Raw genomic sequence first — 14,163 nt, 5'->3', positions numbered from 1 at the left:
CCTGTGCAACTGGATCCTGGACTTCCTGATAGTCCGCCCCTAGGTGGTGAAGGTAGGAAACAACATATCCACTCCGCTGATCCTCAACACTGGGGCACCACAAGGGTGTGTTCCCAGCCCTCTCCTGTACTCCCTGTTCACCCACGACTGCGTAGCGAAGCACGCCTCCAACTGAATCATCAGGTTTGCAGACGACACTACAGTGGCAGACCTGATTACCAACAACGACGAGACAGCCTACAGGGAGGTGGTGAGGGCACTTGGAGGGCGGTGTGAGGAAAATAACCTCGCACTCAATGTCAGCAAAACAAAAAGAGATGATCGTGGACTTCAGGAAATCGCAGAGGGAGCATCCCCCATATCCACATCGACAGTAGTGGAGAAGGAGGAAAGTTAAGTTCCTCGGTGTACACATCACAGAGAAACTGAAATGGTCCACGCACACAGTCAGTGTGGTGAAGAAGGTGCAACAGCCCCTCTTCAACCTCAAGAGGCTGACATTTTTTGGGCTTTTCACCCAAAACCGTGACAAACTTTTACAGATGCACAATCGAGAGCTTCCTATCGGGCTGTATCACAGCCTGGTACGGCAACTGCACCACCAACAATAGCAGGGCTCTCCAGAGGGTAGTGCGAGTCTGCACAACACATCTCCTGGGACAAACTACCTCCCGGACACCTACAACACATGTCAATGGAAGGTAAAAAAGATTAGCAAGTACAATAACCACTCGAGCCACTACCTATTCACCCCACTTCCATCCAGACGGCAAGGTCAGTACAGGTGCATCAAAGCTGGGACAGAGCAATAGAAGCTGTTTTTCAATCTCAAGGCCATCAAATTGTTAAACAGCCAGACCTAGCACAGAGGCGGCTGCCAACCTACAGACTTAATATCACTGGCCACTTTAATAATGCCATTTTAAGAATGTAGATATTACATCTCACATTACTCATCTCATATGTACACTACTGTCCAAAAGTTTGGGGTGACTTAGAAATGTCCTTGTTTTTTAAAGAAAAGCACATTTTTTGCCCATTAAAATATCAAATTGATCAGAAATACAGTGTAGACATTGTTCATGTTGTAAATTACTATTGCAGCTGGAAACAGATTTTCTGGAAAATCTACATAGGAGTACAGAGGCCCATTATCAGAAACCATCACTCCTGTGTTCCAATGGCACGTTGTGTTAGCTAATTCAAGTTTATCATTTTAAAAGACTAATTGATCATTAGAAAACCTTTTTGCAATTATGTTAGCACAGCTGAAAACTGTTGTCCTGATTAAAGAAGAAATAAAACTGGCCTTCTTTAGACTAGTTGAGTATCTGGAGCATCAGCGTTTGGGGCTTCGATTACAGGCTCAAAATGCCCAGAAACATAGAACTTTCTTCTGAAACTCAGTCTATTCTTGTTCTGAGAAACGAAGGCTAGTCCGTGCGAGAAATTGCCAAGATGCTAAAGATCTAGTACAACGCTGTGTACTTCTCCCTTCACAGAACAGCGCAAACTGGCTCTAACCAGAATAGAAAGAGTGGGAGGCCCGGTACACAACTGAGCAAGAGGACAAGTACATTAGTGTCTCTCGTTTGAGAAACAGACGGCTCACAAGTCCTCAACTGGCAGCTTGATAAAATAGTTCCCGCAAAACACCAGTCTCAATGTCAACAGTAAAGACGTGACTCCGGGATGCTGGCCTTCTAGGCAGAGTTGCAAAGAAAAAGCCATATCTCAGACTGGCCAAAAAAAGGAAAAATGGGCAAAATAACACAAGACACTGGACAGAGGAAGATAGGAAAAAAGTGTCATGCTCTGACAAATCTAAGTTGAGGTGTTGGGATCACAAAGTAGAACATTTGTGAGATGCAGAAAACAATGAAGATGCAAGAGGAGTGCAAGACGCCATCTGTCAAGAATGGTGGAGGCAATGTGACGTCTGGGGCTGCTTTGGTGGTGGTAAAGTGGGGGATTTGTACAGGGTAAAAGGGATCTTGAAGAAGGCCATCACTACATTTTGCAACGCCATGCCATACCCTGTGGATGGCGCTTAATTGGAGCCAATTTCCTCCTACAACAGGACAACCGTTCCAAACTACACAATAACTATTTAGGGAAGAAGCAGTCGCAGTCAGCTGCTATTCTGTCTATTATGGAGTGGCCAGAACAGTCACCGGATCTCAACCCTGTTGAGGGAGCAGCTTGATCGTAAGAAGTGCCCATCAAGCTAATCGAATTTGTGGGTGGTGCTTCAGGAAGCATGGGGTGAAATCTCTTCAGATTACTTCAACAAATTTGACAACTAGAATGCCAAAGGTCTACAAGGCTGAAATTCCTGGAGGAAACGGAGGATTCTTTGATGAAAGCAAAGTTTGAAGGACACTATTATATCAATTAAAAATCATTATTTATAACCTTGCCAACGTCTTGACTATATTTCCTATTCATTTTGCAACTCATTTCATATATGTTTTCATGGAAAACAAGGGCATTTCTAAGTGAACCAAAACTTTTGAATGGTAGTGTAAATCAGAGGTCGACCGATTAATCGGAATGGCCGATTAATTAGGGCCGATTTCAAGTTTTCATAACAATCGGAAATCAGTATTTTTGGCGGCGATAAAATATATATATTTTATATATATATATTTTAATCGGCGCCCAAAACACCGATTTCCGATTGTTATGAAAACTTGAAATCGGCTCATATATATATATATATATATACACATACATACATATATATATATACACATACATACATACATATATATATACATACATACATACATATATATATATACACATACATACATATATATATACACACACATACATACATATATATATATACACATACATACATATATATATATATACACATACATACATATATATATATACACATACATACATACATATATATATATACACATACATATGTATATATATACACATACATATATACATATACATATATACATACACACATACACACATATATATACACACATACAGTGCCTTGCGAAAGTTTTCGGCCCCCTTGAACTTTGCGACCTTTTGCCACATTTCAGGCTTCAAACATAAAGATATAAAACTGTATTTTTTTGTGAAGAATCAACAACAAGTGGGACACAATCATGAATTGGAACGACATTTATTGGATATTTCAAACTTTTTTAACAAATCAAAAACTGAAAAATTGGGCGAGCAAAATTATTCAGCCCCTTTACTTTCAGTGCAGCAAACTCTCTCCAGAAGTTCAGTGAGGATCTCTGAATGATCCAATGTTGACCTAAATGACTAATGATGATAAATACAATCCACCTGTGTGTAATCAAGTCTCCGTATAAATGCACCTGCACTGTGATAGTCTCAGAGGTCCGTTAAAAGCGCAGAGAGCATCGTGAAGAACAAGGAACACACCAGGCAGGTCCGAGATACTGTTGTGAAGAAGTTTAAAGCCGGATTTGGATACAAAAAGATTTCCCAAGCTTTAAACATCCCAAGGAGCACTGTGCAAGCGATAATATTGAAATGGAAGGAGTATCAGACCACTGCAAATCTACCAAGACTTGGCCGTCCCTCTAAACTTTCAGCTCATACAAGGAGAAGACTGATCAGAGATGCAGCCAAGAGGCCCATGATCACTCTGGATGAACTGCAGAGATCTACAGCTGAGGTGGGAGACTCTGTCCATAGGACAACAATCAGTCGTATATTGCACAAATCTGGCCTTTATGGAAGAGTGGCGAGAAGAAAGCCATTTCTTAAAGATATCCATAAAAAGTGTCGTTTAAAGTTTGCCACAAGCCACCTGGGAGCCACACCAAACATGTGGAAGAAGGTGCTCTGGTCAGATGAAACCAGAATTGAACTTTTTGGCAATAATGCAAAACGTTATGTTTGGCATAAAAGCAACACAGCTCATCACTCTGAACACACCCACTGTCAAACATGGTGGTGGCTGCATCATGGTTTGGGCCTGCTTTTCTTCAGCAGGGACAGGGAAGATGGTTAAAATTGATGGGAAGATGGATGGAGCCAAATACAGGACCATTCTGGAAGAAAACCTGATGGAGTCTGCAAAAGACCTGAGACTGGGACGGAGATTTGTCTTCCAACAAGACAATGATCCAAAACATAAAGCAAAATCTACAATGGAATGGTTCAAAAATAAACATATCCAGGTGTTAGAATGGCCAAGTCAAAGTCCAGACCTGAATCCAATCGAGAATCTGTGGAAAGAACTGAAAACTGCTGTTCACAAATGCTCTCCATCCAACCTCACTGAGCTCGAGCTGTTTTGCAAGGAGGAATGGGAAAAAAAAATTTTTTCTCACTTTTGGATGAATTGGTGCCCGAATTGAACAGCCTCCTACTCTGTCCCAGATGATAATATATACGTATTATTATTATTAGTATTGGACAGAAAACACTCTGAAGTTTCTAAAACTGTTTGAATTATGTCTGTGAGTATAACAGAACTCATATGGCAGGCAAACTTCCAAACAGGAAGTGAGAATTCTGAAAAGGCTCGATGTGAAAGTCATCGCCTATTCAATTCCCTGTAATTTATGGATCTGTTTGCACTTCATACGCCTTCCATTAGATGTCAACAGTCAGTAAAACATGGAATGAAGCCTCCAGTGTGATGTGGGGCCGGTTCCTGGTCACGCACACTAGTCATGGAATGGCAATGTGTGCCATTACTTATACAGACATGACGAAATGCTCCGGTTGGAGCGTTATTGGATACATATGATAACATCCTGAAGATTGATTCTCTACTAAGTTTGACCAGTTTATTCGACTTGTAATATAACTTTTTGAAGTTTTCGTCCAACGTTTGCCTTCACTTGTACCAGTGTTTGGACACATGTACTACACATGCTAGCTAAAGTTGCTAATTTGACACAAGTCATGGCCATTATCAAACCTTTTTTTAAATTTATTGTGGAAATAGGATTCCTGGCATTGCATTCTGATGAAGATAATCAAAGGGATTATTTATGATGTAATTTCGTATTTCTGTTGACTCCAACATGGCGGAGAAATGTTATTTCTATTTGAGCGCCGTCTCAGATTATTGCATGGTGTGCTTTTTCCGAAAGTTTTTTTTTCTTACATCTGACACAGCGGTTGCATTAAGAACCAGTGTATCTTTAATTATATGTATCTTTCGTCAAAGTTTATGATGAGTATTTCTGTTATTTGACGAAGCTCTCTGTAATTACTCCAGATATTTTGGAGGCATTTCTGAACATGGCGCCAATGTAAACCAAGATGTGTGGATATAAATATGCATATTATCGAACAAAACAAATGTATTGTGTAACATGGTGTCCTATGAGTGTCATCTGATGAAGATTGTCAAAGGTTAGTGATTCATTTTATCTCTAATTCTGCTTTTGTGACTATCTTTGGCTGGGAAAAATGGCTTTGTGCTTTTTGGATTTGGTGATATGACAAATATACAGTGGGGCAAAAAAGTATTTAGTCAGCCACCAATTGTGCAAGTTCTCCTACTTAAAAAGATGAGAGGCCTGTAATTTTCATCATATGTACACTTCAACTATGACAGACAAAATGAGAAAAAAAAATCCAGTAGGATTTTTTATGAATTTATTTGCAAATTATGGTGGAAAATGAGTATTTGGTCACCTACAAACAAGCAAGATTTCTGGCTCTCACAGACCTGTAACTTCTTCTTTAAGAGGCTCCTCTGTCCTCCACTCGTTACCTGTATTAATGGCACCTGTTTGAACTTGTTATCAGTATAAAAGACACCTGTCCACAACCTTAAACAGTCACACTCCAAACTCCACTATTTCCAAGACCAAAGAGCTGTCAAAGGACACCAGAAACAAAATTGTAGACCTGCACCAGGCTGGGAAGACTGAATCTGCAGTAGGTAAGCAGCTTGGTTTGAAGAAGTCAACTGTGGGAGCAATTATTAGAAAATGGAAGACATACAAGACCACTGATAATCTCCCTCGATCTGGGGCTCCACGCAAGATCTCACCCCGTGTACCTCTATGTACAACCTGCACTGAGAATGGCAAAAAGCTCAAAGTTTGACCAGCTCTCACTGGTTCATCCACACAGGGTTATACAGAGACAGAGGACACTGAATCAAACAGTCTACCAGATGATACAAAGTGCTCATTGAAACAATTCATCATTTCAGTTGTCATATATAACAACAGAGTCCTTCAAAACACATGACGGTAATTCATTAACATTTCTTAACCCGATCAGTGTGATAAACATTGTAACCACTTATCCAAATATCTTTATCAAAAACAGACTTGCTGAGCCAGGTTTCAGAAAACACAATTACATCAGTATCAGTTGATTTAGCCCAAATCCTAACCCCGTCCATTTTTGACAACACTTAAATTAAAAATACCAAAACCAGATTTAGATTTAAAATCAGAGGGGGTTTTGAGACATTTGCATATCGGGGCCAGGGTTAGGTTCCAATTGCAGTTAACTAGTCCAACACAATAACGACCTGCCTCTCTCTCGTTGCACTCCACAAGGAGATTGCCTGTTACGCGAATGCAGTAAGCCAAGGTAAGTTGCTAGCTAGCATTAAACGTATTTAATAAAAAACAATCAATCATAATCACTAGTTAACTACACATGGTTGATGATATTACTAGATATTATCTAGCGTGTCCTGCGTTGCATATAATCTGACTGAGCATACAAGCATACAAGTATCTAAGTATCTGACTGAGCGGTGGTAGGCAGAAGCAGGCGCGTAAACATTCATTCAAACAGCACTTTAGTGCGTTTTTCCAGCAGCTCTTTGTTGTGCGTCAAGCCTTGCGCTGTTTATGACTTCAAGCCTATCAACTCCCGAGATGAGGCTGGTGTAACCGATGTAAAATAGCTAGCTAATTAGCGCACACTAATAGCGTTTCAAACGTCACTCGCTTCTAGTAGTTGTTCCCCTTGCTCTGCATGGGTAACACTGCTTCGATGGTAGCTGTTGTCGTTGTGTTCCTGGTTCGAGCCCAGAGAGGAGCGAGGAGAGGGACGGAAGCTATACTGTTACACTGGCAATACTAAAGTGCCTTTTAGAACATATATTAGTCAGAGGTTAATGAAATACAAATGGTATAGAGTCCTATAATTCCTATTATAACTACAACCTAAAACTTCTTACCTGGGAATATTGAAGACTCATGTTAAAAGGAACCACCAGCTTTCATATGTTCTCATGTTCTGAGCAAGGAACTGAAACATTAGCTTTCTTACATATAATATAATATAATATAATAATAATAATAAATATATAATATAATAATATTATATTACATAGCACATATTGCACTTTTACGTTCTTCTCCAACACTTTGTTTTTGCATTATTTAAATGAAATTGAACATGTTTCATTATTTACTTGAGGCTAAATTGATTTTATTGATTAATTATATTAAGTTAAAATAAGTGTTAATTCAGTATTGTTGTAATTGTCATTATTACCAAAAAATAAAAAATAATTACTTATACATTGAAAAAAACATTAAAAAAATCAAAAAGAAAATTGGCCGATTAATCAGTATTGGCTTTTTTGGTCCTCCAATAAATCGGTATCGGCGTTGAAAAATCATAAATCGGTCGAACCTGTATCTGTCACGCCTTGGTCATTGTATTTTGTGTTTTCGATATATATTTGTTCAGGCCAGGGTGTGACATGGGTTTATTGTGTTATCGTATTGGGGGTTTTGTAGGTATTGGGATTGCGGCTGAGTAGGGGTGTAGCATAGGTTGGCTGCCTGAGGCGGTTCTCAATCAGAGTCTGGTGATTCTCGTTGTCTCTGATTCGGAACCGTATTTAGGTAGCCGGGGTTTCACTGTGTATTTCGTGGGTGATTGTTCCTATCTCTGTGTAGTGTTCACCAGATAGGCTGTAATTAGGTTTCACGTTCCGTTTTGTTGTTTTTGTATATTACGTTATTTTCATGTATCGTCATTTCATTCATTAAAGACATGAGTAACCACCACGCTGCATTTCGGTCCGACTCTTTCAACAAACGAAGAACGCCATTACAGTATCCTTCACTATCAAATCTTTGCCGCTCTGTCACTGCTTATCCATATATTTTATACTTATATATATATATATATATATATATATATATATATATATATTATAATATATATATACACATACTCTCATCCCATTCCTTTACTAGATTGATTTGATTGTGTGTATTAGGTTTTGTTGTGGAATTGTTAGATACTGCTGCACTGTCGGCTTTAGAAGCATAAGCATTTCCCTACAATCGCAATAACATCTGCTAACCATGTGTGTGTGCCCAATAAAATTTGATTTGAGGTGACTTTAGAAAAGCATTGTCATATTCTCATTTACCTGGCCTTTAGGCAGATGAGAGAACTGTTCCATAGGTGTGTAATGTGTAACTTCATCATTACCTGGCCTGTAGGCATGCGAAGGCCTTGTCCTCCCATCTCTCTGACACAGTGAGTATCTCCTGCAACTCAGCCATGGCCTTCTCCACAGCATGGTGTGGTGCCAGCCCCACCCCAGAGTCTATCAGCCGCTTCATCAGCTCCAGGGTCACCCGGTGGGGCTCTGCCAGCGTCACACGTACCTAATGATAACAAAATGTTTCAATTAAATATTTTTCCTCTCCCATAAAACATACATTTTAGACTGCTGAAGAAAGCACAAAATGAGGTAAAACACTACGCTAATGTACAATAATCATCAGTCATCACCTCATCCAGCCAGCGGGCCTGCTGCAGCTCCTGTTTGAGCCTGGGCAGCTCAGGTAATTCCATATCCAGACCTCCACCCAGGTCTAGCAGGGCCTGCAGCTTGGAGGAGTCAGGCAGCTCGTCAGCCAGGGCTACCTGGGCTCTCTCATGGAAGTCCTCCACGTTCTCTAGAAACTCCTGTGGAGGGAGGGAGACAGGGATGAAGGGCTGAGGGATATGGTGTTAAATACTAACAATCAAGGACTACTAATCAACTAATAGTGGTTTGGGGACAGGTCAACTTCAGTGATATAAGAAGAAAAAAAATCTTAAAAAGAAAATTTCTTAAGAGAGGCCAGTGACTGTATTAGGTGTGGGACTTACTTTGACCTGTCGAGCCTGTCCAATGACACAGGGCAGTTTGAACAGCTGCTCGACAAAGACTTTCAGCTCCTCCACTGTCAGCTTGTTACGAGTCCTGCTGCACTCTGGATGCTGCCTGGTACTGGAATACAGAGACACATACTTTGAGTTGATTTATTACTCACAGGTAGAGGTGTACATGTTAAATGGTGCTTTAGGTTATGTCCCGATTTGCTACCCTTTTCCCAAAGTGTGCACTAGCACACTCTCCCTCACAGATTCTATGGTGTAAAAACAATAAAGGAGAATGCTGGCACCAAACCAATGCTTTTAATTCTATGGTGTGGAGTGTGCAAGTGCACAATTCAGGAGATGGGTAGAGAATAGGGATATACACTTTAGTGTGACATAACAGCAGTGTGTGTATCTGTACTCTACTGACCTGTGTCTCTGCTTGCGGCTGAGCAGTACCTGGGCCACAGAAGAGCAGGTTTCGGCCTCCTTCACCATCTCTCTGAGCCGACGGAACAGACTGTTCTCTGGATACTTCCTGTCCTCTGCATCCTCCAGAAGAACCTTCAACTCTATCAGGTCTGACAAAGGAAGATTGACAGAGACACAGACAGGGAAGAAAGACATGAGGCATCATAGTACAATTGTTATAATATTTAGAGTATTTCCACCTTTACAGTACAGATTGTCCTCCTACCTTTCTTGTTCTTGTGGTCAGCAGCCAAGGCATCAGTGACCCGCTTGGCCCAGGTGTCATAGGACTGAGCTCTGGACTTCACCCCATACAACATGGAGGGAAACTCCTCCAGATCATACCGGTAGCTGGAATACAAAGAGACAGAAGAGCGTCAGAATCTATTTAATATTGATTGCTATACGTGGTCAAATTGACCCATATTAAAACCTCTTAGGGATAGGCGGGACGCAAATGTCTCAACGGGCCAATTGCCAGAGGAAATGCAGAGCGGGGGATTCAAATAAAATGCTATAAAATTCAAACCTTCATTAAATCACACATGTAAGATACTCAATTAAAGCTACACTCGTTGTGAATCCAGCCAACATGTCAGAATATAAAAATGCTTTTCGGCAAAAGCATAAGAAGCTATTATCTGATAGCCTGCACCATCTGCACCAGCAGTGAACAAAGGAGCTAGCATATTTCAACCCTGCAGGCCCTACACAAAACGCTGAAATAAAATATAAAGCATGCATTACCTTTGACAAGTTTCTTTTGTTGGCACTCCAATATGTCCCATAAACATCACAATTGGTCCTTTTGTTCGATTAATTCCGTCCATATATATCCAAAATGTCCATTTATAAAGCACATTTGATACAGAAAAAAACAGCTTACAAAAACGCAACGTCACTACAAAATGTTTCAAAAGATGCCTATAAACTTTGCCAAAATATTTTAAACTACTTTTCTAATACAACGTTAGGTATTTTTAAACGTTAATAATCGAACAAATTGCAGACAGGGCAATCTGTATTTAATACAGGAAAGAAAACAAACCAGCACTGCTTTTCACGTCTTGCGCAACTCACAAAAGTATCCCCACTTCTTCATTGCACAAAGGAATAACCTCAACCAAATTCCAAAGACTGGTGACATCCAGTGGAAGCTGTAGGAACTGAAAATAGGTTCCTATGAAATATCCCATGGCAAAGACATTTCAGGGAACAGAGAGGGGAAAAAATATAAAAAATCTGAACAGTTAGTCCTCAGGGTTTTGCCTCTTACATAAATGTGGTTATACTCACAGACATGATTCAAACAATTAGAAACTTCAGAGTGTTTTCTATCCAAATCTACGAATGATATGCATATCTTATATTCTTGTCATGAGTAGCAGGAAGTTGAAATTGGGCACGCTATTTATCCAAAAGTGAAAATTCTGCCCCCTAGCTTCAAGAGGGTACTATTGAATCATTAAAAAGCTACTTTCAATGGAGATTAGATTTATTTTGGGTCAGTGAAATCCAAGTCATCACTGATGCATTGACAGGTAAAACAACTATCATTAATCAGTGGGCTCTTATGGGGGCATCTGAGCAGTACAGAGTTCCTAACACCTCTACTACATTCATCCATCCATTTATCCATTCCTTCTCAGCAAAGACACTTGTAACTCCCTAAATTAATTTATTCACTCACCCACCCCTCTCTCCTCAGTAGAGCTGCCCTCCCACCCCAACAACCACCCCCCCTCCTTAGTAGAGCTGGGACAATAAGAACATTTTTATCGACACTGACCATAACAATGATGATGACGCCGGAGGGGAGGGCTGCCGTCATATCGGCTCTAAACCAACCATGATATTTTGTTTGATTTTTCGCGTTGTTCGTAACTTGTTTTGTACATAATGTTGCTGTTACTGTCTCTAATGACCAAAACGCTTCTGGACATCAGAAATGGAATTACTCAACTCAAATTGAACGAGGAGTTCTTCTTCAATGAGTCGGATGCGAGGGATATACTACAGACACCCGACCAGGCCCAGATCCCCGTGATTCGCTGGAAAAGGAAACTGAGCTTTTGCGGAAAGAGATCAGGGTGCCTTGTGTGGATCAGGCGATGAGTGGCTAATCTGCCGTTTCCTTCCATTCTGCTAGCTAACGTTCAATCGCTGGAAAATAAATGGGATAGACTGAAAGCATGTATATCATACCACCGGGACACTAAAAACTGTAATATGTTAGGTTTCACAGAATTGTGGCTGAACGACGACAATAAGAAAATACAGATGGTGGGTTATGCACTATTAGCAGGAAAGAACAGCTGTCTCTGGTAAGACACGGGGTGGGGGCCTAAGTATATTTGTAAACAATAGCTGGTGCACGATATTTAAGAAAGTCTCAAGATTTTACTCACCTGAGAGAGTATCTCTTGATAAGCTGTAGACCACACTATCTACCTAGAGAGTTTATCTGTATTGTTCATAGCTGTCTACATACCACAGACCGATGCTGGCACTAAAACCTCACTCAATGAGCTGTATACCGTCATAAGCAAACAGGTAAACGCGAGGCGGCGCACCTAGTGGGTGGTGATTAAAATGCAGGGAAATCAGTTTCACTTAATTTCTATCAGCATGTTAAATGTGCAACCAGAGGGAAAAACATTCTAGACCACCTTTACTCCACACACAGAGACACGTCCAAAGCTCTCTCCTCCTGATTCCTGCTTACAAGCAAAAATGTAAGCAGGAAGCACCAGTGACTCGGTCTATAAAAAAGTGGTCAGATGAAACAGATGCTAAACTACAGGACTGTTTTGCTAGCACAGACTGCAATATGTTCCGGGATTCTTTCAATGGCATTGATGAGTACAGCACATCAGTCACTGGCTTTATCAATAAGTGCACAGTGACTGTATGTACACACAGTGGGGCAAAAAAAGTATTTAGTCAGCCACCAATTGTGCAAGTTCTCCCACTTAAAAAGATGAGGCCTGTAATTTTTTATCATAGGTACATTTCAACTATGACAGACAAAATGAGGAAAAAAAATCCAGAAAATCACAATGTAGGATTTTTAATGAATTTATTTGCAAATTATGGTGGAAAATAAGTATTTGGTCAATAACAAAAGTTTCTCAATACTTTGTTATATACCCTGCTGGGCAACAGCCCCAAAGCATGATGTTTCCACCCCCATGCTTCATAGTAGGTATGGTGTTCTTTGGATGCAACTCAGCATTCTTTGTCCTCCAAACACGACAAGTTGAGTTTTTACCAAAAAGTTATATTTTGGTTTCATCTGACCATATGACATTCTCACAATCTTCTTCTGGATCATCCAAATGCTCTCTAGCAAACTTCAGACGGGCCTGGAAATGTACTGGCTTAAGCAGGGGGACTCGTCTGGCACTGCAGGATTTGAGTCCCTGGCGGCGTAGTGTGTTACTGATGGTAGGCTTTGTTACTTTGGTCCCATCTCCCTGCAGGTCATTCACTAGGTACCCCTGTGTGGTTCTCTGATTTTTGCTAACCGTTCTTGTGATCATTTTGATCCCACGGGGTGAGATCTTGCGTGGAGCCCCAGATCGAGGGAGATTATCAGTGGTTTTGTATGTCTTCCATTTCCTAATAATTGCTCCCACAGTTGATTTCTACAAACCAAGATGCGTACCTATTGCAGATTCAGTCTTCCCAGCCTGGAAACTTTGTTTCTGGAGTCGTTCGACAGCTCTTTGGTCTTGGCCATAGTGGAGTTTGGAGTGTGACTGTTTAAGGTTGTGGACAGGTGTCTTTTATACTGATAACAAGTTCAAACAGGTGCCATTAATACAGGTAACGAGTGGAGGACAGAGGAGCCTCTTAAACAAGTTACAGGTCTGTGAGAGCCAGAAATCTTGCTTGTTTGTAGGCGACCAAATACTTATTTTCCACCATAATTTGCAAATAAATTCATAAAAAATCCTACAATGTGATTTTCTGGATTTTTTTTCTCATTTTGTCTGTCCTAGTTGAAGTGTACATATGATGAAAATTACAGGCCTCTCATCTTTTTAAGTGGGAGAACTTGCACAATTGGTGGCTGACCAAATACTTTTTTGCCCCACTGTACCCCAAACAGAAGCCATGGATTACAGGCAACATTCGCACTGAGCTAAAGGGTAGAGCTGCCGCTTCAAGGAGCGGGACTCTAACCCAGACGCTTATAAGAAGTTCCACTATGCCCTCCAACGAACCATCAAACAGGCAAAGCAACAATACAGGACTAAGATCGAATTGTACTACACCGGCGTCGACGCTCGACGGATGTGGCAGGGCTTGAAAAGTATTAGACTACAAAGGGAAGCACAGCCGAGAGCTGCCCAGTGACATGAGCCTAACAGATTAGCTAAATAACTTCTATGCTCGCTTCGAGGCAAGTAACACTGAAACATGCATGAGAGCATCAGTTGTCCCAGACGACTGCATGATCACGCTCTCCTACAGCCGATGTGAGTAAGAACTTTAAAACAGGTCAACATTCACAAGGCCGCTAGGCCAGACGGACTACCAGGACGTGTACTCCGAGCATGCACTGACCATCTGGCA

General features: G+C 40.8%; 1 protein-coding gene across 10 annotated transcripts in view; it reads right to left on the bottom strand.

Moving 5' to 3' along the window:
• Positions 1-14,163, bottom strand: part of LOC118372493 (lysine-specific demethylase 5A-like) — a 93,782-nt gene that overhangs the window by 25,552 nt on the left and 54,067 nt on the right. For all 10 annotated transcript variants that reach the window (XM_052460052.1, XM_052460042.1, XM_052460046.1 and 7 more), the window contains 5 exons: positions 9,809-9,933; positions 9,542-9,692; positions 9,121-9,241; positions 8,758-8,934; positions 8,452-8,630 (listed from right to left, as the gene is read on the bottom strand). In XM_052460052.1, the coding sequence (XP_052316012.1) occupies positions 8,452-8,630; positions 8,758-8,934; positions 9,121-9,241; positions 9,542-9,692; positions 9,809-9,933 (753 nt within the window). The remainder of the gene's footprint in view (positions 1-8,451; positions 8,631-8,757; positions 8,935-9,120; positions 9,242-9,541; positions 9,693-9,808; positions 9,934-14,163) is intronic.

This window comes from Oncorhynchus keta, chromosome 13 (genome assembly GCF_023373465.1).
Source record: "Oncorhynchus keta strain PuntledgeMale-10-30-2019 chromosome 13, Oket_V2, whole genome shotgun sequence".
Taxonomy (NCBI): Eukaryota; Metazoa; Chordata; class Actinopteri; order Salmoniformes; family Salmonidae; genus Oncorhynchus; species Oncorhynchus keta.
The sequence above is the reverse complement of the archived record's forward strand: the minus strand, read 5'-3'. Positions and strand labels throughout refer to the sequence as shown.